This window comes from Passer montanus, unplaced genomic scaffold (genome assembly GCF_014805655.1).
Source record: "Passer montanus isolate IOZ18808 unplaced genomic scaffold, ASM1480565v1 scaffold112, whole genome shotgun sequence".
NCBI classification, from domain to species: domain Eukaryota; kingdom Metazoa; phylum Chordata; class Aves; order Passeriformes; family Passeridae; genus Passer; species Passer montanus.
This window is the reverse complement of record NW_024357836.1, coordinates 502,379-526,467: the sequence shown is the minus strand read 5'-3', so window position 1 is coordinate 526,467 and position 24,089 is coordinate 502,379. Positions and strand designations below refer to the sequence as shown.

General features: G+C 52.8%; 1 protein-coding gene across 14 annotated transcripts in view; it reads left to right on the top strand.

The window, feature by feature from the left end:
* The window catches only part of PTPRS (protein tyrosine phosphatase receptor type S), a 126,112-nt gene that overhangs the window by 75,335 nt on the left and 26,688 nt on the right, over window positions 1-24,089 (top strand). For 6 of the 14 annotated variants that reach the window (XM_039733429.1, XM_039733415.1, XM_039733410.1 and 3 more), the window contains 10 exons: window positions 5,245-5,514; window positions 8,030-8,611; window positions 9,410-9,543; window positions 9,706-9,850; window positions 15,494-15,799; window positions 17,618-17,811; window positions 18,221-18,247; window positions 20,073-20,190; window positions 22,619-23,209; window positions 23,888-23,985. In XM_039733429.1, coding sequence (XP_039589363.1) covers window positions 5,245-5,514; window positions 8,030-8,611; window positions 9,410-9,543; window positions 9,706-9,850; window positions 15,494-15,799; window positions 17,618-17,811; window positions 18,221-18,247; window positions 20,073-20,190; window positions 22,619-23,209; window positions 23,888-23,985 — 2,465 coding nt within the window. The remainder of the gene's footprint in view (window positions 1-5,244; window positions 5,515-8,029; window positions 8,612-9,409; window positions 9,544-9,705; window positions 9,851-15,493; window positions 15,800-17,617; window positions 17,812-18,220; window positions 18,248-20,072; window positions 20,191-22,618; window positions 23,210-23,887; window positions 23,986-24,089) is intronic. The other 8 variants (XM_039733478.1, XM_039733469.1, XM_039733452.1 and 5 more) reach the window with 2 other exon arrangements.

Here is a 24,089-nt window from a genome sequence, read left to right as displayed (position 1 = left end):
TGAAGGAAATGAGGAAGGAGATGGGCAGGAGGAGGGAAGCTTCTCGTCCTGTGGAGGGGCGGAGGTCGGAAATCCAAACCCCAAAAGGTCTCAGGCCAGGGGAACGAGCCTGGAATTGGAACGGGAGAGGGAGAGGCAGAGGCGGCTGCACGGACACGCAGGGGCAGGGACAGACCACATTTGGGAGGGGAGGACAGGTGTAATCTAAGCTTCACTAATAATGTAGAGGCTGCACATTATTTTGGCACCCTTTCCCCTACCCCTCCTCATTTTGGAGCAAGACGGAATGACTCCTGTCTCCCCAAAATGGCCAATAATGTCCGCCTTCTCACCTCATTTGGAGCAGCAGCTTGCTGAGTGTCAAAATGTTTAATACCATTTGGTTTTGTTTGGTGCTTTCAACCAGTCACTTCACTTTCTTTTGTTTCCTTTTTCGATTAATTTCTTCTTTAAGGTATAAGATGCATTTCTCTTTGAGTTGGTTTAATGTGAATCGGGGTTTGAAGTGACAGGTTCTTGTCCAGGACATTCTCCTTTCCCCACCTCGCTCCTCCTCCAACATTTTTTTCTCTCTGAGGGAATCTGGAAGGGGCTTTAAAAGAGCAGCTGGTGGGGTTCCTCAGCACAAACTGGTTGGTCCTCAGGTTTCTCTCATTAGCAGCATCATGGGAACACATTTTAAGGATGGATTCTGGTGTTGCAAAAGTCAACTCTGGACCTCCCAGTGTCTCTTCCAATCAGGTCTGTAAATCTTGCAAAAACACCTCTCACCTTGTGGACCCTGAGCGGTGGTGGGGAACCTGAGCCATGCTGATTGGGACCAAAAAAGCCAAAAATGCCACTCACAGAACACAAACTGGGTCAACCTCTGCCTCCGTGAGCAGCAACAAAACCAATTGGCTTCCCAAGGGTGTGAAAAGTTATGGATCTGTTCTGTTTCTAAAGAAGAGCACGATTTGGGGTGCAGATTTGCAGTGTGAAGTGCTTATCCAACAATTAAACAGACTCATAACTAACTGCACTTAAGAAATTTTCCTGTGCCTCTGAAATGGCTTCTCTGCATTGAAATAATTGAATTGCATCCCAAACATCCAGCTCCACTCCTGGAATCTGGTTCTATCCATAACAAGCTGTATCCTTGTTTGAAAAAAAAAGCTCCTGAGAGTTTTTTGGCCATGGACAATGTCTGTTTGTGTGTGCCTGCCTGTGTGTGTCTGTCGGGAGCTGTTGCACATGGAGCATGCACATCGGTGTACGCATGCGGGGTCTGGTAAAGCTGTCCTGGAAACCAAGCACCCCTGGAACTCAGGGAAGGGCCTTCTTGCACCAGAAACTGGGAAAAGTATTATTAGGCAAGTGTTTGTAAAGCAGAGCCCTGACTGCCCCATCCCAATGTTTCCTTTCCAGAGAGGGCAGTCCTGTTCTTCCCCATCCTTTGAAAGTGTTGGGTAGCAAAATGGAAGGGATTTCTTCACCTGATTTTTTTTTTCTTGTGAAATCTCCCTCCTTCAGCTGCTGTGGAGCTGGACCCAGAGCTGAAATTGGTCTTGATTCCATCTCCAGCTTCCTTTCCACCACAGCTCTCCTCCTCCTGGGCCTTGACCTAAGGGCTGACCCAGAGATTCTCAGCTTGACAAAAATCCCTGTCCCCAGCCAAATGCAAATGTTACAGCAATTAAAATAAGCAGCAGCCTGATGGCTCTGGGTAGCCAGAGATGAACCTTGTCCCTGTTGTGGTTGTCACAGCCCTGAGCCATCACAGGGCTGTGTCCAGGGGACTCTCTGAGGTCCCCAACATTTAACTGGAGTTCTCCCATCCTAGATCAATGTGTGGATGTTGGTATATCTGTGCACACAGGAGAGTTCTAGTTTTTTTTTTAAACCAGGATGCACCAAGGAAGTGCTGCTGCCTCTTTTGGGCTCGTATCAGCCCTAATCCAAATTCTCCCTCCTTGTGGAAGGGGTGGTGCTGAGGGCTGGCATCCAGAGGTGCAGGGTGCTTCCCTTGGAGGGTGACAAATGCCACTAAACCAGCCCAAAGTCAGATCCCTGAGAGCCCAGGGCTGACCTGCACCCTGGCAGCTGTCAGTAGGAGGGCAGGGCTGCTCTGCAGCTTTTTGGGAACGTGCTCTGTGCAGCCCCTGAGCTTGTGTTTTGTGAGTGGATTTCTCCTTCCCTGCCCAAAACCACAGCCAGGAACAGTCGGTTCCCTTCAGACTCCGATTCTCAGCACTCCGCCCTACATCAGATGATGCTTTTCAGTTATTAAATTCTGTTGTGTTCTTTCTTTTTCTTTTCTGGTTGTTTTTGTTTTTTTTTTTCCTTTCTTTTTCAGTTGGGTTTCATTTCTTTGCGATTAACTTCGGTTTGGATTAATTGTCTTGTTCTGTTCCCATGACAACTCAGTGTTTGCATCCCACCTGCCGTTGTTTGTTGCTGTTGATGCTGTTTGCTGCCCGGATCTTGTCCGGACGTGTCTCCCCATTCCTCCTCACCTTTCCCACCTTGCCTCCCCTCTCCAGAAGGTCACGTACCAGCCCCCCCTCAGAAGAGTCATCCCCACCCCAGACCTGTCTGCATGTTGACCCCACTTGTTTCTTTCCGAGTTCTCTCCATCTTGTCTCAGACTGTGACAGGTGTGGTTTCCACCTGGCTCCATTTTCTGAAGTGTGGTACTTCTGGGAGCAGTGGGAAGCAGGATGGAGTGGGGAACAGGGATGTACCTCGTGGCTAGGGCTGAGTGTTCTCCCTCGTGGCAGGAGGGAGCAAGGAGCAGGTTTCCTGATCCTTTGAGCCAGTGCTGGTGCCTGAGGTGGAACAAACACCGTGGTACCCCCCTACACCTTTCTGCAGGTAGAAAATCATCTTCCAGTGTCAGTGGCCAGGTGAGCTTGCAGCCCCTCCCTCCACATCCCCATCCTTCTCCCAGCTGAGGCCATGCCCCCGTTCTCTCTGCAAATCCGTGCATGCAGGAGTTCCCCTTTGCCCCCTCTGAGCTCCTCGTGCCACCAGGCTGGAAATCTTCTCTTCCTTGGCTCCCAGTGCTTGTTCCTGGCTACTGGTCCTCACAGAAAAGGGTCTGAGAGCCCGATGGGGAGAGCAGACCTTGCTGTGACAGTGCCCCTTGTCACCTTGCAGGGGCTGCAGTTGGCTTTTGTTTGCCAAAGCCCCACTAAAAGGCAAACAGCCTCTCCCTCTCCTGGCAGTGCCCTTCCCCTTGGAAAAGATCCACAAAGCTGGAAGATAAACACTAGCAAGCCCCAAGACAGTTCCAGGGGACATCTGAAGGCACTGGGAGGGACAATGGCCGGCTCAGCCCTGCTGTCATTTGCTTTGCTTTGGCATGAGGCAAAGCCACCAAGCTTTGGAGAGGCTGTGCAGGGGTTACCTGGGAACAGACAGCAGGAACAGGCAGTTCTCAGCCCCCCAGCACTCCAGACCCCCCTGCCCCTCGCCCACCCTGCCTGTGGCAGTTCCTGCATGGCTGTCCCTGCAGCTGGAGGAATCCTGCACCCCTGCTCCCCTCCAGCTGCTGCAGTTCCTGCATTTTCCCCGGCTCCTGTATTCTTTTGTCTTTCTTGTGGGAGGAGACCCTGCCCTCAGCCCCCTCCTTAGGCCCTCTCTGATCCACACACGTTCTCCTTTGTCCATTCCCCTGCTTTCCCCCCCTAAGGAAGGGCACCCAGCATCCCTCCAGCCAGCCCAGGTAGCTCAGAAAATGGAGCCAAGGAAACCACAGCCTCCCCTTTGCGTCCATGTTCTTCCTGTGTAAGGTCTGGAAGCTGCATCCACCTCTCTGCTAAGGAGATGCACAGAACATGTCACTGTTTTCTCAACGTTAAAAGTTTCATTACCTTGTTTTTCTTATTAATTCTATTCTATTTATTATTCCGCCAGGGCTGAGATGTGACAATGTGAGCCACCACATTGAGTCACATCAGCTAGAAAAAGTATGCAGCATTAAAGTGGGTTTCCCCCTCCCCTCCCTCTCTCTCTCTTCTTTCTCCCTTCCCCTCTTGTTCTCCTTCTCCTGGTCTTCCTTCCTTTCTCTGTCGCTCACTTTCTATCCAGTATCCATGTGGGCATTTGCTACCGCCCAGAAATTATATTTCTCTGCATTTTCCTCTCTCTTTCTCTCTTTCTCTCTCTCTCTTTTTTACCTATTTTGCATGATGTTTGTGACTCTGAGAGCTGCATCTATCGATGGAACCGTGTCAGATCTTAAAGAGGCTTCGTTAGGGTTTCTATACCCGAAAACCACAAAAATTTCATTAGAGTTTCTCATCTTTTCCACACTCTGTCTCGCTCCAGGGGGGCTGTGTTCCCCTGGACGCTTCTCACACACAGACACCAACCAAATTCTGTCCCGCTCCGGGGACTGCCTCTCCTCCCTCCTTTATCCTTTTGCCTTTCACTTCCCAAGTGGAGCGTCTGGAATTCGGGGATGTGATACTTCTCTCTTTGTTGAATTCTCTGGGTCCAACAAGGCAAAACGCTGAGAAGTTTCCATCTCCATCCCAACCTTCTCCTGGCCCCCCACCCCAGGCGTGCAGCAGCCCCGGGTGGGAGAGGGCCCCTCTCTGGAGGGGGCTCCTGGACCACGCCGGGTTGGGGTGGACGGGCTGTTCCTCAGGAGAAGGGGCCCGGGACTCAGAGCCCACTGGGAGAGGGAGGAGCAGGTTCCCGGGGTGTGGAGCGGGGAGCTGGGGGCCCCGGCGGCTGCAGAGAAGTTTGGGCTCTCGCCATGCCAGCTCTTGCCAGTAAAGATGAGAAATTGCTAATAAATTTTTGTGTATTTATCTGTGCTGTGATGGGTCTAATCTTGATCAATGGAACCCTGTTGCTATGAAATATCGCTTTTATGTCTATATTCTATATATTGTTTGTGAAGTACAAATTTATTTGGAGTTTATTTTTTTGGTTTTTGGTTTTTGATTTTTTAATTTCTTTGGCTTTTTGTTTTGTTTTTAATGAAGGAAGAAAATAAACTGTGACAAACCCCATCTGTATTTAAATTATCTTTTACTCTTTTTTCTTTTTCTCCTTTCTTTCCTTTCCTTTCCTTTTTCTTTTTTTTTTTATTTTTATTTTTTTTCCTCTTCGTTTTCTGTTCGTTCGTTTGTTTTGGTTTGCTTTTCCGTTTTGTTTTTTTTTTTTTTTTCCTCTTCGTTTTCTGTTCGTTTGTTTGTTTTGGTTTGCTTTTCTGTTTTGTTTTTTTGTTACCTCTGTGCGTCTCGTCCACAGTTCGCCGTGTGGCCCCTCGCTTCTCCATCCTCCCTGTCAGCCATGAAATCATGCCCGGGGGCAACGTCAACATCACCTGCGTGGCCGTGGGGTCTCCCATGCCCTACGTGAAGTGGATGCAGGGAGCAGAGGACCTGACACCCGAGGATGACATGCCCGTGGGCAGGAACGTGCTGGAGCTCACGGACGTCAAGGACTCTGCCAACTACACCTGCGTGGCCATGTCCAGCCTGGGAGTCATAGAAGCCGTGGCCCAGATCACGGTGAAATGTAAGGGAGTGGGAGCAGGGTCCTGAGTGCACGTGTGGGAGTGGGCACGTGCCGGGCACAGTGTGGGCACTGAGAGCTGAGTGTCCCAGCATGAGTGCAGGGCATGCCTGGGCACGTGTCCTGCTCGTGCATGGGAGCCGTGGTGGGACGTGCAGCAGAGTGGGAATGTCCCATGGTTTGTGCCTGTGTCGTCGTGGGGCTGCATGGGGAGAGCCTGTGACTGCCTGACCTGCACAGGGGACACGGTCCTGCATGGCCAGGGGTCCTGCACAAATGGGATGTGTGTGCATGGACAGGGACAGTCCTGCATGGCCACAAGTCCTGCACAGCTGGGGGGTGTGTGCATGAACAGGGACAGTCCTGCATGGTCAGGAGTCCTGCACAAATGGTATGTGTGTCCATGGACAGGGACAGTCCTGCATGGTCAGGTGCTCCTGCATAAATGGTATGTGTGTGCATGGATAGGGACAGTCCTGCATGGTCAGGTGCTCCTGCATAAATGGTATGTGTGTGCATGGATAGGGACAGTCCTGCATGTCCTGGTGCTTCTACACAAATAGGATGTGTGTGCATGAACAGGGTCCTGCATGGCCAGGTGCTCCTGCATGAATGGGGTATGTGTGTCCATGGATAAGGACAGTTCTGCATGTCCTGGTGCTCCTGCATGAATGGGGTATGTGTATCCATGGAGAAGGACAGTTCTGCATGTCCTGGGGCTCCTGCATGAGTGGGATGTGTGTCCATGGATAGGGACAGTCCTGCATGTCCTGGTGCTCCTGCATGAGTGGGATGTGTGTGCATGGCCAGGGACACTGTGGCTGTATCGTGGGCACCTGGAATGTCAGTCCCTGTCCTTACCTGTGTGTGCACGTGGAGCTCTGTGAGCACAAGCAGAAGGACAGACATGTACACCATGAGTGCCCCGTGCTGAGATCTGTGCATGTCCTTAGGGATCCCCCACACAGGGAAACCCACAGTGGAGGGGAAGCTGGTGGCTGGAGCCCTTCCCTCGCTTTAGGACACCTGAGCTGCTTATTAGGAAGAAAACTGTGCCTCAAATCCCTGCATGCTGTGTCTGTCCTGACATATGAGGCTGGCTGGGCACGGTGCAAGGAGCCTTGGATGGCTTGGAGCCTGCATGCCATCCTGTTCCAAGGCCTGAGATCCAGCCAAGGCCCTGAGGATCTCTGGCATGTGCACCCTTGCAGTAGAGCTTAGTTCCAGCATCTTAGTGGCCGTTGTTGCCTCAGCAAGATGGGGAATAAGCCCAGCTTCCAGCTAGTGATTCCCAAGAGGAGCACGGGTGCCATCTTCAATCTATTCTGTCCTCAGCAGGGGAGTATTAAACCCAAGCAGGAACCCCTGAGGTTGGGTGAGTGTAGAGCTCTGTGTGAGCTGGTGTCTGCTCCAAGTACTGGTGTTGCCCACGAGGGATCTGGGAGAGGCAGGGTGGGAAAGGATCCACGGGTGGGGGAGAGGAGAAACACTTGGGAGAAAGGGAGGGATAAGGAAAAACAATCCTGTCACATCAGTGGTCTGTCTGAGGAGGGTCTGACAGGAGAAATGAGTAGGGCCTAGAGAATCTTGGCATGACACCCCTTCTGAGCTTCTGCACAAGCAGTGGGGCTCTCGTGCCAACAGAAGGATGCCTGGGGCTGGACTCGGGTCCTCTTCCTTTTCCTGAGTATTTCCTTCTTTCCTTTTTTTTCTCTGTCTTACCCCCTCAATCTAAAAAGCTGCTGTGTAGGGCAGATTGTTTCTGCTTCCAACTCTCCCATCTCCTCACACGGGGAATCTCACCCTGCTGGTACCTTCTGTCTTTTGTAATTTTGTTTGGCTCCTGTTCCCTGCACTGTTCCTGTGTGTGAGCGCCTGCAGCTCTCCTGGGCAGAAGGTGAAAGTTTGAGCTTTATTGTGACCAAGTCTAGAGAAGTTAGGATGCAAAGCCAGGTTGGAAGGGGCTTGGAGCCACCTGGGCCAGTGAAAGGTGTCCCTGCCCATAGCAGGGGTTCCACTGGATGGGCTTTAAGGCCCCTTTCAACCCAAAACATTCTGGGATTCCATGACAAGAAGGAGTTGAAAAGGAGGGTTGAAAAGGGCCTGAAGTGTGCAGTGAATTTGTGGCTTGAGGGGAAGCCCTCCCAGCGTTTCTGGAGATTTGTTCTGGAGAGCAGAGCCTGCCCTGTGGCATTCCTTGCCTGTGAAGGCTCAGGAGAGAGATGTGAGCACGTGCTGGGAAGGAGATGAGGAGCTGCTTTCCCTCCCTGCCCCGGGAGGGCGGATGTGCAGCTGAAGCCTGTGCTAATAATTCCAGATGTTTAGCTGAACACTTTGCCTTTGATGGAGCAGTTTAAGGAGGATAATAGAGTGGATAACTAGGCTCCTCGTATTCCAGCAGCACCTTCCTGAGCTGCCAGGATGGGTGCTGTGCCCCTGGCTCCTGCAGCCCAGACCAATTAGGTGCCATTTCAGCATCTGTGGTTTTTTTTAAATGCCCGTTCTTCCTGATTCTCAGCACTCCCCAAGGCTCCTGGGACGCCAGTGGTGACAGAGACAACAGCCACGAGTATCACCATCACCTGGGACTCTGGAAACCCAGACCCCGTGTCCTACTATGTCATTGAGTACAAGTCTAAGAGCCAGGATGGGCCGTACCAGATCAAGGAGGACATCACCACCACGCGCTACAGCATCGGGGGGCTCAGCCCCAACTCCGAGTACGAGATCTGGGTCTCTGCAGTCAACAGCATCGGGCAGGGCCCTCCCAGTGAGTCGGTGGTCACCCGCACTGGGGAACAAGCTCCCGCCAGTGCCCCCCGCAACGTGCAGGGCCGGATGCTGAGCAGCACCACCATGATCATCCAGTGGGAGGAACCGGTGGAGCCCAACGGGCAGATCCGAGGCTACCGCGTCTATTACACCATGGAGCCCGACCAGCCCGTCAGCAACTGGCAGAAGCACAACGTGGATGACAGCCTGCTGACCACTGTGGGCAGCCTCCTGGAGGATGAGACCTACACCGTGCGAGTGCTGGCCTTCACCTCCGTGGGGGACGGGCCCCTGTCCGACCCCATCCAGGTTAAGACACAGCAAGGAGGTGAGCACCTGTGTGGCTGGCCTGGGCTGTGGAAGGAGAGCTGCTGGTTAGATTTGGAGGTTTAGGTGCGATGTTGGGAAGGAATTGTTTACTTGAGGGTGGGGAGGCCCTGGCACAGGGTGCCCAGAGAAGCTGTGGCTGCACCTGGATCCCTGGAAGTGTCCAAGGCCAGGATGGATAGGGATTGGAGCAACCTGGGATAGTGGAAGGTGTCCCTGCCCAAGGAACTGGATGAGCTTTATGGTCTCTTCCAACCCAAACCATTCCACAATTCTAAAGGTCTTTAACAGATGTAAAACTGCCCAGGTAGTGGTGACACTTTAACTCTCCCTAAGATACCCAGGAACTACTTTGTCAGAGATGAGTGGGGAATGAGCCTTACGTGTTGAGCTGCAAATACAAGGTGTTTTATCACAGACTGTCACCCAGCACATTTTTGTCATGGGGTATGGGAGGAAACCCTATGTCCTCAATGGGCTGCTCATGGGCTTCCTACTTCCAGAATCTTGTAATACTGGGATTGATGGGAAGGGATGTGTTCTGCACTGCTGAGAAAGAGGCATATGATCCACTGGGATTCTTCCATCTTCAGCAGCTCTGCACACGCTGGAGTCCTGCAGTGGGATGTGACTCCACAGCTTTAGAGCAGGACCTGCCCACGCTGCAGTGTGGCATTTTGCTGCTGACGTGCTCTTCCCACACAAGCTTTGAAGAAAACAGGGCAAGAGCCTCCAAATTAGCCAAGTTAATGTGGTTTCTGCTGTTTCTCATCTTGCCTCCTCTGCCTGTCCGTGCCAGTTCCCGGGCAGCCGATGAACTTCCGAGCAGAAGCCAAGACCGAGACGAGCATTGTGCTGTCGTGGAGCCCCCCACGCCAGGAGATCATAGTGAAATACGAGCTCCTCTACAAGGAAGGAGACCACAGCAAGGAGGTGAGTGCAGGGTGCAGCAGGGCTGGGGCTGAGGAGCTCCCCGGCCCCGCCGCTCCCTGCGGCGTCGGAGCGGGGGGAGCAGGGCAGGTGTCTCTGGGCAGGCCTCACCTCTGCTGCCTGTTGTTTGGGTTTATTTTCCTCTTCCCCCCTCGCCCATCCCAGGTGCTGAAGAACTTCGAGCCCACGACCTCGTTCACGGTGGAAGGCCTGAAGCCCAACACTGAGTATGTCTTCCGGCTGGCCGCCCGCTCGGCCCTGGGGCTGGGGGCCTTCACCCCGGAGGTCCGAGAGCGCACCTTGCAGTCTAGTAGGTGTCTCTCCTTTCCCAGCCTTCTCTGAGGGGACCACGGTCAGGGAGCCAGAGATGGTGGGCACAGGGGTACGGAGCTGGGGGCTGGCGTGTCGCTCCAGGGAGGGGAGGCACCTTTGGGACCAGCTCCCCTGTCCCTTCACCAGTCCAGCTAGTGGAGACGTGAGCCAGGAGCAGAGCTGGGTGCTGGGGGCCGGGCAGCAGCGTCCCCTCGGGGTGGCAGCAGTGAGGGCTGGTGGTGGCCATGGCCTCCACTCGGGGTGGCAGCAGTGAGGGCTCATGGTGGCCATGCAGCAGTGAGGGCTGGTGGTGGCCATGCAGCAGTGAGGGCTCGTGGTGGCCATGGCCACCACTGGGGGTGGCAGCAGTGAGGGCTGGTGGTGGCCGTGGCCATGGCCTCCACTCGGGGTGGCAGCAGTGAGGGCTCATGGTGGCCATGCAGCAGTGAGGGCTGGTGGTGGCCATGGCCGTGGTGCTGAGCATGCTCAGGGGATGGCAGCCACAGCCTGTCCCACACAGGCCCAGCCGCTGTCAGGAGACCGGGGAAGCGGGAGGGACAGGAGAAGGGAAGGTGATTGCTCACAGCCCAACCTTCCCCAGCCTTTGGGGAAGCAGTCCCCATGCTCTTTTCCATGAGCACCTCCACAGCCAAGGGGAGGAAGGCCTGGAGCTCTGGGAATGGTCCCGTTTGGGCTCCAGCAGAGCGGGAGAGAGGAGCCCTGTGGAGGCTGGGAGGGGGATATTGATGACACCAGGATGGAGAGTATGCAACTCAAAACGTGCTGGTTTTAGTTTAATGGATTGTCTCCCTTCGCTGTTGCCCTGGGGACAATAACCCTGGATGGCAATATTTCAACCTGGGCTTTTCACAGATCTTTGCTTTTAAATGAGGTGTTTTTTCACTGCATGAGTGGCTGTGGCAGCTGTTCTTTGTGTTTTCTGTCTCCTCTCATCTCTACTAAATCACTCCGCTGCAGTTTGGAGTAGCCGGGAGCAGAACTAACTCAGAAGTGGCTCTGGTCACCAGTGTGAGGAGGGAGAGCCCTGCTCCCATCCCTCAGAGTCCCTAACAAGGGGGAGCAGCAGGCTCTCGGCTGGGCTTTTTAATTGTCACATCCTGCTGTCTCTCCCTTTCCCTGTCTCCTTCTCTTTCTGTCCCCTGAGGAGTGGGAAGAAAGGGGAGTCTGTTTCTGCATAGACAGAATTCCTTACTGGGGCTTTCTCAGGCCTCCACTCCATTCAAAGATTTTTTGGTTTTTCTTTCCTTCAAATGTTTTTCCCCTTTTTTCTTTCTTTTCTTTTTCTCCATACTCTCTCTACGTTTCATAGGAAAATCCTTTCCTGACTCTGCTGCACATCTGCTGGTTCTGATCCCAGTGTGGTACTGTCAGAGGAAGCATCTCTGTGGGGTGGGGGAAATGAACTGAAAGGACCTGAAAAATAAGTGTTAAACTTACACTCTGCTTCTGTTTTCCAAGGGGTTTCTCTCCTTGAGACCTGTGGGGATGGGAGGCAAAGATGGTCTGGGATTTGTGCTTTCTGGTTCAATAAAACAAGCTGGAAGAGGGGTGTGGGAGCTGGTGGCAGTAGGCCTTAGTGAAAATTTGTCCCTTAAGGGTGAGGAAAAGGGGGTCTGGGAAAAGGGAAGGCTTTGGGGCTTTTTCTAACTTGGCATCTGCCCAGAACACGGACGGGTTTCTCTCTCTGTAGCTCAGCTTTCATAGGGAGAGTCTCATTAATTTAATGCTCTTAAGAACATCAGCTGGGAGCTGTCAGTGTCCTGTAACACGGTGAAACATTTTTTCCTGGCTGGCTGTTGGAGGAACGAGTCAATTCTCCCTGGTCCGGGTGACATCCTTCGGCTCACAGACCTTCTGGCTCGGGACAGGCTTTTGTGTCTTCCCTCCTCAGCTCCTTTTCCGTTCAGCTCCTCCTTGGCCTGCTCCATGCCTCTTCTTTCTTCTCTCTTCTGCTCTCTGCTTGCCTGCCTGCATGCCCTGCACCTGATGAGCCAGCTCCCTGCAGTCCCTGTCCCTGCTGGGCGATGTCACACCACGATGGCATCTTGTCTCTGGAATGACAGAGCCTCTCCCTGCTCCCCCCTGCTCCTGCTGTCCCCTCCCAGCACCCACCCGCATGTGGCAGCCCCTCCCTGCACCTCCCTGCCAGGGTGGCTCCTCCTGAGCATCATAACCAAAGTAAAATCCATTAAACTAAAGGTAAAGTATCTTTTTCTTCTTGAAGTAGCTGGGTTTTAACTCTTCAAGTACCAGAGACATAGCTTGTAAAACGGACAGGCTCTCATGGCTGGGAGAAGCTGGTTTGCCCTTTCTGGTTAGCCATGACCTTCCCAGGCTCCCTGGCAACACTCCCACTTGGAAATTCCAGAGGGCAAAGCGTGCTCAGCAGGCAGGGGTGGCAGGGTGGGTGCTGTGAGGCTGCCCGTGCAGGTGTAGAGGAACAATGGGGCTTTCTCACCCTCTGTTCCTGCCCAAGGAAGGATTTTCCCCCCACGTAGCTCCGCTCTCCCTCCTGTCCCCCTCCTCACAGTACATGAAGTGAATGAAATGCCCAAAGTCTATGGTACCTAAAGGGTTAAAAAACATGATATTGTACAAGGTCAGTAAGGGTCATTCTTGTGGCTTGGACAGTCAACTTTAAAGCATGTAAAAGGTGCAGCTCAGGTGAGTACTGGCTGGTCTCAAGCAGATTCACAAATACAGTCCACCCTGTGGCTGCAGGCTCACCACTGGTGGCTCTGCAGACACTCCCGGATGTCCTGGAGCCCTGGGAGGGTGGGGAGGGGTCCCATAAACGCTGGTGGAACCAGCCAGCAGGCCAAGGCAGAGCTCTCCTGGCTGGGGGCTCCTGCCTGTGCCCGGCTGAGCCCAGGGAGGGGCTGCTTGCAGAGCTGAGCTCGCAGCCCCGGTGGGGTTGGTGGCACTGGGCTCCTGGCGCTGTCCCCAGCGTCCCCAGGGTCACACAGGTTGGGCTGGATTGTGAAGGAAACAGTGCCATGAGCTCCCAGAGGCGTGTCCAGCGTGGCCAGCCAGCACCCCTGGCTGATCTCCTCCACTGCTGCAGCCCAGGGCTGACGGGGAGGGGGCCGGGCAGGACCTGGGCCTTCTCCCCCATCACCCACCCCCCACCCTGCCTTTTTGACCAGAGAAAGTGCAAAACCATCCCAAAAGGAGGCCTCACCCAGGGCCTCTCAGTAGGTCCCTGTGCTGCAGCGTAGAGGGTGAGTGAGCGAGCGTGGCAGCGCAGACAGTGACCCCAGTGCCAGCTGGAGCTGAGCTCTGCTTGTGGGGCTTTCAGAATGAGGTGCAGGATGAAGGGTAGGTCAGGTCAGACCCTCTCTGCAGTGGGTTTCTCAGCTGTGGTGGCTTTGGCTGGAACTAAGCAGGAAAGGTGGATTTTAATATGCCCAACCTCTGATGAGGACAAAAAAAAGAAGGCAGCATGGCAGCAATGGGAGAGGGCTGAGTCTGTCTCTCCCTACCTTGAAACCATCCTTGAGCTGGTTCTGGGACATGGGATGAGCAGTGCACCTCTGTCCTGGAGAGGTGGTGCAGCAATCACAGCAGATGGAGAGAGCCAGAGGGAAGGAGATCTGTCACTGGGAACGTGCTGTCCTGCTCTTTGTGCTGACAGTTTAGCAAAAGAGAACAGATTGGGGTCCAAAATTGCCATTTCTGCAATAGTAGCTGGGGTTCTGCTCGTGGGGAAGGACTTGGGGGGGCTCATCATGAGCAGAGTAGCATTTTAAAAGCCAGTCATGTGCAGAAACCCACCAGGAGCTTGGTCTGGCCTCGTAGCTCAGTTCCTTTGTTCTCTTGTAAGAAAGTCTTATAAGTTAGCAGTTGAAGCATGGAAGGTAGGTAAACAGACTGGGAATGTTCTGGAAGGAGTCACTTTTTATATCAGTATTATTTTATTATTATGATTTCCTTTCTGGTGTTTGTTTTTTTTTTCTTTTTGTTTCAAATTATTGGCTTGATTTATGTTTTATTTTCCAGTTTGTTCTTTTTGGTTTGGTTCATTTGACATCTTCTGTGTTGTTTTGCGTGGCCAGCCATGGCCAGGGCTTGTCAGCCTCCTCACTGGGAGTGCTGGGGAGAAGGGGGCCATTCTGCCAGGTTAAAGACAGCAGTAGTGCATAAAAATAGAAGGAAAACACCCAAAATGTCCTACTGGGCAGGGTGCTCAGGCAGCAGTGGAGGGATTATCTCTGCCCTTTTTGAAAAGCCACTTCCCTCTGTCTCCTGGAGGCTGCTGGAAAGTGTGTGGCTCTCACTCCAGTGCCAGCTGGGCTGAGTGTGACTGGATTTAGCAGAGTCCTCAAGGTAGACTGGGCCTAAACATCTGGGTTTGACTCAAGGATGGGAGTAATAAGGTTTGAAAATAATCATTCCTCACTAAAAGAGATTTCTGTTGGTTAAAAAGCATCAGAGGAATGAGAAGCACTGATCTACTGCTTCTTGCAGGTGATACCTGGGGGGCTTGTGAGTTCACCCCAGTTTCCTGCCCTGTCTGCAGAGAGTTAAAAGCTCTTTATTGCAGTTGGGTGACACTGGATTTATTGATTTGCCCTCAGAATGTATCACACTCTGCTTTCCTGGGCTGATCAGTTGTCATTAGTGACAGGTAGAAGTGTGGTCTAGAAGTGTTCAGGGCCAGGAAGGAGCCCCTGGATGGTGGCAGCTGCTCCTGCCCAGGGCAGGGGATGGAATGAGAGGAGCTTTAAGGGAGAGCTGTGGGTTCCACCTTGGACAGGCATCTGCTGCTGCCCTGAGAAGGTGCCTGGGTAGCCACAGTTCCCAAGGTTTTCTGCCAGGATGTCCAGAAACATACTGGTGTAGTTCAGGCAGAGAGTGCAGTGGGAATTAGACCTGCTGCTGCTTTGGAAAATCCCCTGGATACCTGAATACCTCACCAAACCCACTGCCTCCCTCCTTCTGCAAGTGCTTTCTCAAAACCCTCCTCTCTAAACACCATGGCTTGGCAGTGTCCTGGGCATTCCCACTGTGGGATTTGGCCTCCTCCAGTCTGGGGACAACTAATCACTTCCATCTGGAGGTACAGACTCTTAAATTTAAGCCTCCTGGCAAAAGATTTGCTTTTCTTACTTAATTTTCACAGATCCCTTCAAAGAAATTCAAGATCCCAGAGACTGAGGTTGGAAAGTGCTTTCCCAGCCAGAGCAGGATTTGCCAGGCTGCTGTAAAACAGGGAGCCAAAGGAAAGGGCTTTTATAGGGTGCAGCTGGGTGTTTAACTGGTGCCAGCTTAGTGGAAGCAGCAGGACCCCTCTTGGCTGGCCCGCTTGCTAGTTTAGTCCTTTGCTTTACACCATTTCAGTTTTGATGCCCCATTTAATTTCTGTTGGCTTTTTTTTTTTTAAATAAACCTCTTCATTTCGGAAAAAAAAAAAAAAAGACAACAACAAAAAGCTCTCTTCTCTTTTAATTTTATCTTCCTAAACCAAACTTTTGTACGTTTTATTTTAGATTTTTTTGTTATCATTTTTCCTTTTTTTTTTTCTTTTATCTTTCCCATCTTTTGTTTTTTTCCCCCCCCCACCCACCCTTCCCTTTTCCCTTCTTTCCCTCTCCCGCTCCTGAATTTTCCCCCCTCGTAGAACCGTCTGCCCCCCCTCAAGATGTAAAATGTGTCAGCACCCGCTCCACCGCCATTCTGGTAAGTTGGCGGCCGCCGCCGGCCGAGAGCCAGAACGGCGTCCTGGCCGGCTACAGCGTCCACTATCGAGCGCTGGACTCGGAGGACACGGAGCTAAAGGAGGTGAATGATATCCCCCCAACCACCAGTCAGATCCTGCTGGAGTCCCTGGAGAAGTGGACCGAGTACCGCGTCACCGTGGTGGCTCACACGGAGGTGGGGCCGGGCCCGGAGAGCTCGCCGGTCATCGTGCGCACGGATGAAGATGGTGAGTGAGAGGCTTTGGGGGCTGCTGGGGGGGCTCCTGTCCCTGCAGGGGGTTGTTCCCGTGCTGGGGGGACACAGCCAGGCCCTTCCCATTGCTTTCGAGTGGTGCCAGGGCAGAGCTGGAGTGGGATCCAAGATCTGAGTTGTGCGGCATCCTCTGGTGCCATCGCCCCATCACCCTCTGGTGCCATCCCAGCACTGGGGTCTGTAGGGTTCTCCTCCCCTGGATTTTGGGGTCTTTCTTAAGATCTCTGAGTCTTGACTGCACCACTCCCCCTGAAAAGATGCTCTCACTGAGCCAGGAGCAGCCAAGGCACTAAAAACCTTTGCTCTGAGGAAACCTTTGCTGCCAGAACTTGAATCACTGTGCATCCTGAGTTGGAAGAGACCCACAAGGATCAGCCAAGTCCAGCTCCTGGTCCTGCATGGGACAGCCCCAAGAATCCCACCCTGTGCCTGAGAGCACATGTTTTAAAATACTAAAGAGTTCTTCCCACACATTCCTTGTTACTACCTCCTCCTTAAGTCAGAGCTTTTGTCAGTCATAGAAAGGAGGAATCTGTTAAAGTTTCAAAAATCTTGAGTGACAACAATTCAGTGGCCCCACTCAGACACCTGAATTTTCCTGGTATTTCTACAGTAAAATAAAACCAGGAAAAAGCATGAATGGGTGCATAAAAGGAGAGGAGCACCCTCACTGTGAGGGTAGGACCTCAAATAATATAGGTCAAGTTAATGGAAATCCTGAATTTTTCAGGTGTTCTTCATCTATTCCAAATAAAAAGAATTTTTAAAAAGCAACAGGTTTGTCCCCAGTGTTGGTCCTGTTTCCCTGAGCCTCTGCCCACATCCAAATGTACCACAGAGTACCCTGCTCGGAAAGTGTGATTTCCTGGCAGAGGAAGCTGCCGTGCCCTGTGTGATTAGTAGTAGTATTTCCAAAGATTCAGCCCAAATTCCATCCAAGACATCTCTTGTTTTCTGTCCTGAGATTCCACAGTGGTTGTAGCCACCAAGCCCTGTCCTGCCAGAGAGATGAGGGAACTCCAAGGACAGGAGCCCTCTCCTGATCTCTCCACCCTGACCTCCCACAGGCGGGACCAGGGCTTTTCTGGCTGGCTGGAAATCGGCTTTGCCTTCAGAAGGAGATCTGGAGCTATAATGGTTCCTTCATCTGAGCAAACTGGGCACAGAGGAGCCCGTGGAAGGCTGGCTGGATGATGAGATGGGGCTGTTCCCATCCTGTGGATGTGGCAGCCCAGTCAGAGAGAGAGAAAGCTAGATAAATTGTTGGGTTGGCCTGGGAGACTTTAGGGAGCTGGAGATAAACAATGATAGCCAATTATAAAAAACAACCTGCGGGTGTTGTTTTCCTAATACCTGTTTTCTTGTTATTCTCGTAAGATTGTTTGTAAATTGGCATCTTGTTAATTAGCCAATCAGGTGAAATGTATTGATTAGATGACCAATCAGATCTACCTGCATCAGAACAGTTATAAAAGGAGTGGTCTGAATTAAAGGTGTGCTCTTTATGCCACTCAGCCTGCTGATGGCTCTGTGTCACTTCTTACTAAACAGTGACACCATCCCTGTGCCCAGGCCGTGCAGACCAGGTCCCACAGATCTTCACAATCCCACAGAAGTTCACAATCCCACAGAACTGGCAGGCCAGTGCCAGGTGACGGCACATTCAGGTGCTCAGGTCTCCCCCTCTCCGCAGAGCTCAGATCCTGATGGTGCACACCCCAAACAAGCAGGGACAGGCTCTGACCAGCACCCCCCAGTGACTGGAGCCCCTCTGTTGCCTCCCTGCCCGCAGTGCCCAGCGCTCCACCGCGGAAGGTGGAGGTGGAGGTGCTCAACTCCTCGGCCATCCAGGTGTTCTGGCGCTCGCCGGTGCCGAGCCGCCAGCACGGCCAGATCCGCGGCTACCAGGTGCACTACGTGCGCATGGAGAACGGCGAGGCCAGGGGGCTGCCCCACATCAAGGACATCATGCTGGCCGACGCCCAGGTAAGGGCTCACCTGGGGAGCCCCGGGAGGCTGTGGGAGGGAGGTGGTGCAGCCCAGGGCAGGGTAACTCTGCGGAAGGTCCGTGGGGACCTGGGGCAAGGTGTGGCTGTCACTCTGCGGTTCGTTTGTGCTCCCAGACAGTGGAAGAGTATGAACTGCTGCCCCAGCACTGAGATAAATATCCATCCATTCGTCCTTGCTGTGTCTGGGAAGTCTTTTAATTCAGGCCAAGGCCACAGTGGAATCTACTAATTTCTCCCACTCTACTTCTTCCCTCATGCTTGCCTGGTAACTTCTGACCTTGTGTGGCTGCTTGCTCAGGGACTCCTTCCTCATGCTGTGTCTCTGTCTTTCCCTTCTTTCCCCTCTTGTATTCTCATGTGCCAAACCTCTCTTGTTCTCTGCCCAGTGGGAAACAGATGACACTGCTGAATACGTAAGTAAAAACATAAAAATCCTCCCATGCTGGTTCTGCCTCTTCCCTTCTCCCATTTCCTGTTGTGGTGTGATATTTTCCTTTTCCTTTTTTTTTTTTTTTTGCAGTGCAAGTGAGCCTGTTTTAGAGCCTGTTTTGGTGTTCCCATGCATTGTCCCCTCCCTGTCACTGCTCTGTGCCCCTCTGTGATTGTGTAGTTTGTCAGCACGCAGCAATCCCACAGGGTTTTCCCTTTGGCTCTGAAGGAAAGATGGGTCTGCTGCTCCTCCACGGGGAAGCAGATGGCATATTGAATTTGGGACTGCTTTGAACATGTGAGAATCCTAAAATAGTTTGGATTGGAAGGGACCTTAAAGGCCATCTTGTTCCACTCCCAGCCGGGAGCAGGGACACCTTCCACCAGAGCAGGGAGCTCAGCTGGGCTGCTTTGTACCACCTCTGTGTCTGGAAAAGATAGCCTGGGAAGCACTGGGAGTACAGAATCCATCAGTCCTGAACTATCGTGGCATGAACAAATTGTACTCTCAAAGGGCCAAGATTCTTAGAAACTCCTTGATGCAAAGCACTGAATCATTATTGGTGCTTTTACTTTTGAAGTACCTTAAAACCAGCTTGGCTGTTTGGCATTTGCTATTTCTGCTAAAATGATACGTGTTTTCCAAAATCCTACGGCTACCAAGAAGTAGGAGAAAGCATTTTCTTCTTGGAATGACAGGGTTCTGAGATGACACACAGCTAAACTGGTGGTGTTTGTGTCTCCTGGGGATTGCCAAGTGCCCTGCACAAGTGAGGGACCTCTCTTTGAGGGATGGAAAATGAGTCTCAGAGAGGCAAATCCCCTTTCCTAAAATCTTAATAAAGCTCAGTGGCAGATGTGAGAGCAGAACAGTTTTCTTGACTTCCAGAAGCCAGACCTGTCCCTGCAGCTGATGGCCTCCAAAATCACTAATCAAAATCCCACTGTTCCAAAGTTCTGCTCTTCCCCTCCCAGCCCACCATCAGGGGAAATAGTTATTTTCAGGCCTAACAAATTCTTCCCAAGTGCTGCCCTGAGATTTAATATTGAATGCACAAAGGGGTGAGGAGAGGGGAAAGCCATAAAACATGCACAACATTCCCATCTCCCTCCTTCCTGGGGCCTTGGGGAAAACCCTGCTGCATGTGCTGTCATCCTGTTTGATTTAGCACGGGTGTTCCTTTTCCAACACAGCCCTTTGAAAGGCTGGATCCCTCCTGGGGAAGGGCTGTTCTTGAGGCCAGTGTTCCAACAAAAGCTCCTGGGAGCCAGGTGTGGGGAGGCTGATAGAGGATGGGGAAGGAGGGGGTGGGATTTAGCAGGGAGCTTTAGCGTGAGCGGAATGTGTCGTCTTGCACTTTGCATTCAAGCAATCCCTTTAATATTATGAAAGCATTAAAAATATCTCTTGAGGAGAGAAGAGAGGGGTAATGGTGAAAAAAATGTAATCTCCCTGAAACCTCTGAGCCTCCTCTGAGGCCGCACAGTGGAGTGGAAAGCTTTGAAGGGAGCGACAGCATTTGGTTGCTGAAGTGGTTTGTGTGAAGACAGGGAGTGTGTGAGAGGCAGATCTGGAGGAGGATGCCTTGCACAGGGCCCTGCAGAGCCAGGCTGTGTTTGCAGAGCTGTGAGTGCCTCGCCAGGGGAACGGGGCTCTCCCCCTCTGCCACTTCCCAGAGTGTCTCGTGCCCTTGGATTTGGTGTTCCTGCATGCTGGAAAAGGGCTGAGACTCCTGCTAGAAGGAGAGAGCTGCTCTTGGGTGTGGGCCTGAATATTGACACGATTTCCCTTTGGCATGTGGCAAACAGGAAATGATCATTGCTGGGCTCCAGCCGGAGACTGCCTATTCCATCACCGTGGCCGCCTACACCATGAAGGGAGATGGTGCTCGCAGCAAGCCCAAAGTGGTCACCACCAAGGGTGCAGGTGAGAGCCTTTTCCTCAGCCAGTGGGATTCGCCCATTCCCTAAAGCCAAGGGGCTTCTCCAGACTCGCCTTCTTTCGTCCCACTCCCTTCCCAAAGGACAGACTTGCAGCAAGAGCCAGACTGCCCCAAAGGCAGAGTTAGATTTAGGGAGGAAGAAATCCCTTCATTCCTCACGTGCAGCCCTCACCACATGTCACAATTTTCTGTCCAGTGCTTCAGAAAGCCCAGGCCCACCCAGAAACACAACAGAGGATGAATTTGTCCCTTGTAATCTCTTGGGCTGTAAATTCCAGTGCATCAGAAGGAAAGTGACTCTTCCTGGTGTGATGGAGAGGCTGCAGCTTTGCAGGTGGCCCACGCAGGTACACTGGGGCCAGCACAGCTCTGCTCTCAGGGTGGTGACTTGCAAAGACCTGAAGAGCAGCAGGCAGACAGTGGTGCTTGTCCTGCCCACTCTTCTTTTCTGATGCCATGTCTGGGTGTACATCCCCTGTGCTCAGGACTGCTGGAGGGAGAGACTCTGACAGTATTGACCTTTCCTGGCTCCCATTTCTGGGATCTGGGCTCTGCCTGCACATACCAGCCAAAGCCTTTTCCTTCACTCACCCTCTTCTCCTTCCCCTGCAGTTCTGCCCTTGTTTCTCCTCACTAACTCCCTGCTTCTCTGCTCTCCTTCTTCCCGAGGCTCTCCACCCTTTCTGTTTTCCTCTCCTGGAGCCTTTCTGTCTGCCTGGCTCCCTTGTCACTCTCCCTTGTCACCCTCCCTCATCTCTTCCCATTAGGATTTGCAGTGCAGGTGATCAGTCACAGAGGGATGTTTTCTCCAGCACAGCAGCTATTACCCAAAACTCAATTTCCCCTGACTTGAAATAGCTATTTTAAAAAAAAATCTTTCAAATGGCTCTGTAACATTCTTACCTTCTTTGCAGTGTTGAGTCAATACACCTTCAGAGAGGAGAAATTTCTTTCTTTATCATTCAGGGCTGGGGGCTGAATTTAAATACAGTAATACATCTAATTTTCTCCTTTACTGTCCAGACCAATTGGAAATAAAACACTTCCCCCTCTCTGAACTTTCTTCTCACCTTTATTCCAAACAATATTTGTTGTGCAGATGTAATACTTTCAAGCTCAGCTGATTACAGTAACGTTTGTGATAAAAGCTGAAACATAAAGGTAATGGCACTCTTTTTCTCTTTAATGTGTTCCTTAGGCATTCCCAAGGGAGGAGGCTGGCTCTCCCAGCACCGTCCCTGCCATTCTTTGGCAGTTTGGGAGGAATGCAGCATTTCAGAGACAGCCCCTTGTCCCCACTGCTGTCAGTGGGGGCAGCAGGCAGAGCTCCCCAGTGTGACCCTTTCAGATCCTGCCCTGCTCCCTCATCCCAGCCCTCACCCCTTGGCCAGGCTCGTGCTGTGGGAGCGGGCTGGGACATCTCCCAACTCCATTTTCTCTCCTCCTGTCCAAGCAGGAGAAATACCAAGGCGGAGAGAGGGAAATTAGATCTCTAATAGTGGAGCTGAGTGTCAATGACGCGTGAGCTGCTGGAATTAATGCTCTGCTTTCTCTGGCTTCGGGGATCTCTGGGCCTGCACGTGTCATTTAACTGTGGCTGTGGGCTTGCTTAGCAGTCAGGCAGTGCCAGGGCTCATTAGGCAGAGACATGGCACTGCTGAGCTCCCCAGAACCCTCAGACATGGGGGAGCTCACTGAAAATGCACCAGCACTGTGAGTTCCCTTCCTCCAGAGGAGAGGAGCAGCTCAGAGTGAGCAGCAGCTCTCCCTGCCCTCTGCCTCACACACATTTTGGGCTCTGGTTCCTCTGCCTGTGCTTCCTTCTGTACCCAAGTGGGCGATGAGCTGCCTGCCAGCCGTGTGAGCTGGCCCTGTGCCTGCTGCTCAGGACCTGGGGCTGCCCAGACTTCCTTCCATCCTTCATTGCTTCACCCTCAGCTGCTCTGGACTCCCCAGCCTGGCCCAATCTGTTCCAGTCTCTTTCTGCATGAGTTGGGCTGTGTAATGGGAGGTTGGGACTTTGGAGACTCCAGGTTTGTTTTTCCCTGCCCTGGAAAGCAACTGGGACAGGAGGCTGGGAGTCTGACTCCTGAGTCTGCTCTTCCCAGTGCTGGGAGGGTGAGGGGTCCAGGGGAAGGGGAGGAGCTGTGCACATCTTTCCATGAACAAAGGGGAGGAAATAAATTCAGGAATGTGTCAGCAGCTCACAGCTGATATGTTGGCAGTGCTCCTCATTTCCCAAACTGCTTAGGGCCCATCCACCTGTACAGGGTGGCAGCAGTTTGGGTTCTACAGAGCCAAGCTGGAGCATTGCTGCTGGCTTGAGGAACCTGTTGCTGCAGCTGAAGAGTCCCTGCAGCTCCTGTCTATCCCTGCCCAGCCTTGGCTGAAGGTGTCTCTCTTCTCTCCTAGTCCCAGGAAAGCCCATCCTGTCTGTGCACCAGACAGAGGAGAACACTCTGCTGGTGAAATGGGAGCCCCCTCTGGATGCAGAGGGCCAGGTGCTGGGCTACCGGCTGCAGTTTGGCCGCAAGGACGTGGAGCCTCTGGCCACCCTGGAGTTCTCGGCGCTGGAGGATAAGTACCTGGCCGGCAGCATCCACAAGGGCGCCACGTACGTGTTCAAGCTGGCCGTGAAAAGCCGGGCTGGCTTTGGGGAGGAAGCCGTGCAGGAACTCACCACCCCCGAGGACATCCCCAAGGGCTACCCCCAGATCCTGGAGGCGAGCAACGTCACGTCCATGTCGGTGCAGTTCGGCTGGCTGCCCCCCGTGCTGGCCGAGAGGAACGGCGCCATCGTCAAATACACCGTGGCCTACCGGGAAACCGGTTCTCCCGGGAACCTGCTGGAAAAAGAGCTGCCCCCCTCCCCAGAGAACTCGTACACCCTCAACGGCCTCAAACCCAACACCGCCTATGATGTTAAAATCCGTGCTCACACCAGTAAAGGCCCCGGGCCCTACAGCCCGACCGTCCAGTATCGGACGTTCCAGCTGGACCAAGGTAGGACTCACCGGTTTCTCCTCCCTCTCTCCCCTTGTGTCCGGGGCTGGTGCCGGGAGGCAAGAGAGCTGGAGAGGTCAGGCCAGGCTCAGCCAGGCTCGTGAGTAAATGCAAAGCACTCTGGTGTCACACTCAGTCCCTCCGCTCCTCTCTGCCTTGTGCCAGGTAAGTCCCTTTTACCACTTTCTTCTAAGTTAAGTCCGGACACCTCCTGTCACTGGCACCTGAAGGGGGGGGCCAGTCGCTGTACAGGTGGGAAGAGCATTTTCTTCAGCTTTTGCAAGCAGCCAAAAGAAAAAAGCAAAAATTTAAAAAAAAAACCAAAAAAACAACCAAACCCTCGAGCCGTGACCTGGGATGGGTTTTTTCTTCACCTGAGCATGCTCAGCCAGGCAGCACCTCGTTCCTGCAGCAGCCACCCAGGCCCAGAGTGTGGGGGCAAAGCCACGTGCCCTCCTGGGGTTAGACATGGGGACAGGGAGCACTGGGAGATGGACCTTGGCAAAACTCAAGCACAGTGGAGGAGGGAGCAATCCCTTCAGTTCCTGCAGCCAGACCCAGCCTGGCAGGCCCCTCTTCCAGCACTTGACATTCTTTTCCTTCTCTTTCCTGCTCTTCCTTCCCTCTGCTGCCTTTTCTTCTCCTTTCTCCCCTTCCTCCTCACTTTTTTCTCTGCAGTTTTACCCAAAAACTTCAAGGTGAAGATGGTGACAAAGACATCTGTCCTTCTGAGCTGGGAGTTCCCTGAGAATTACAACTCTCCTACCCCATACAAGGCAAGTGGAGTGCAGGAGTTTCTGCCCCATGTGTGCCCCAGCTCTGCAGGGCTGGGTGCTCCGTGTTCCCTGCACTGCACAGGGATGGGGGGGAAGGAGCTGGA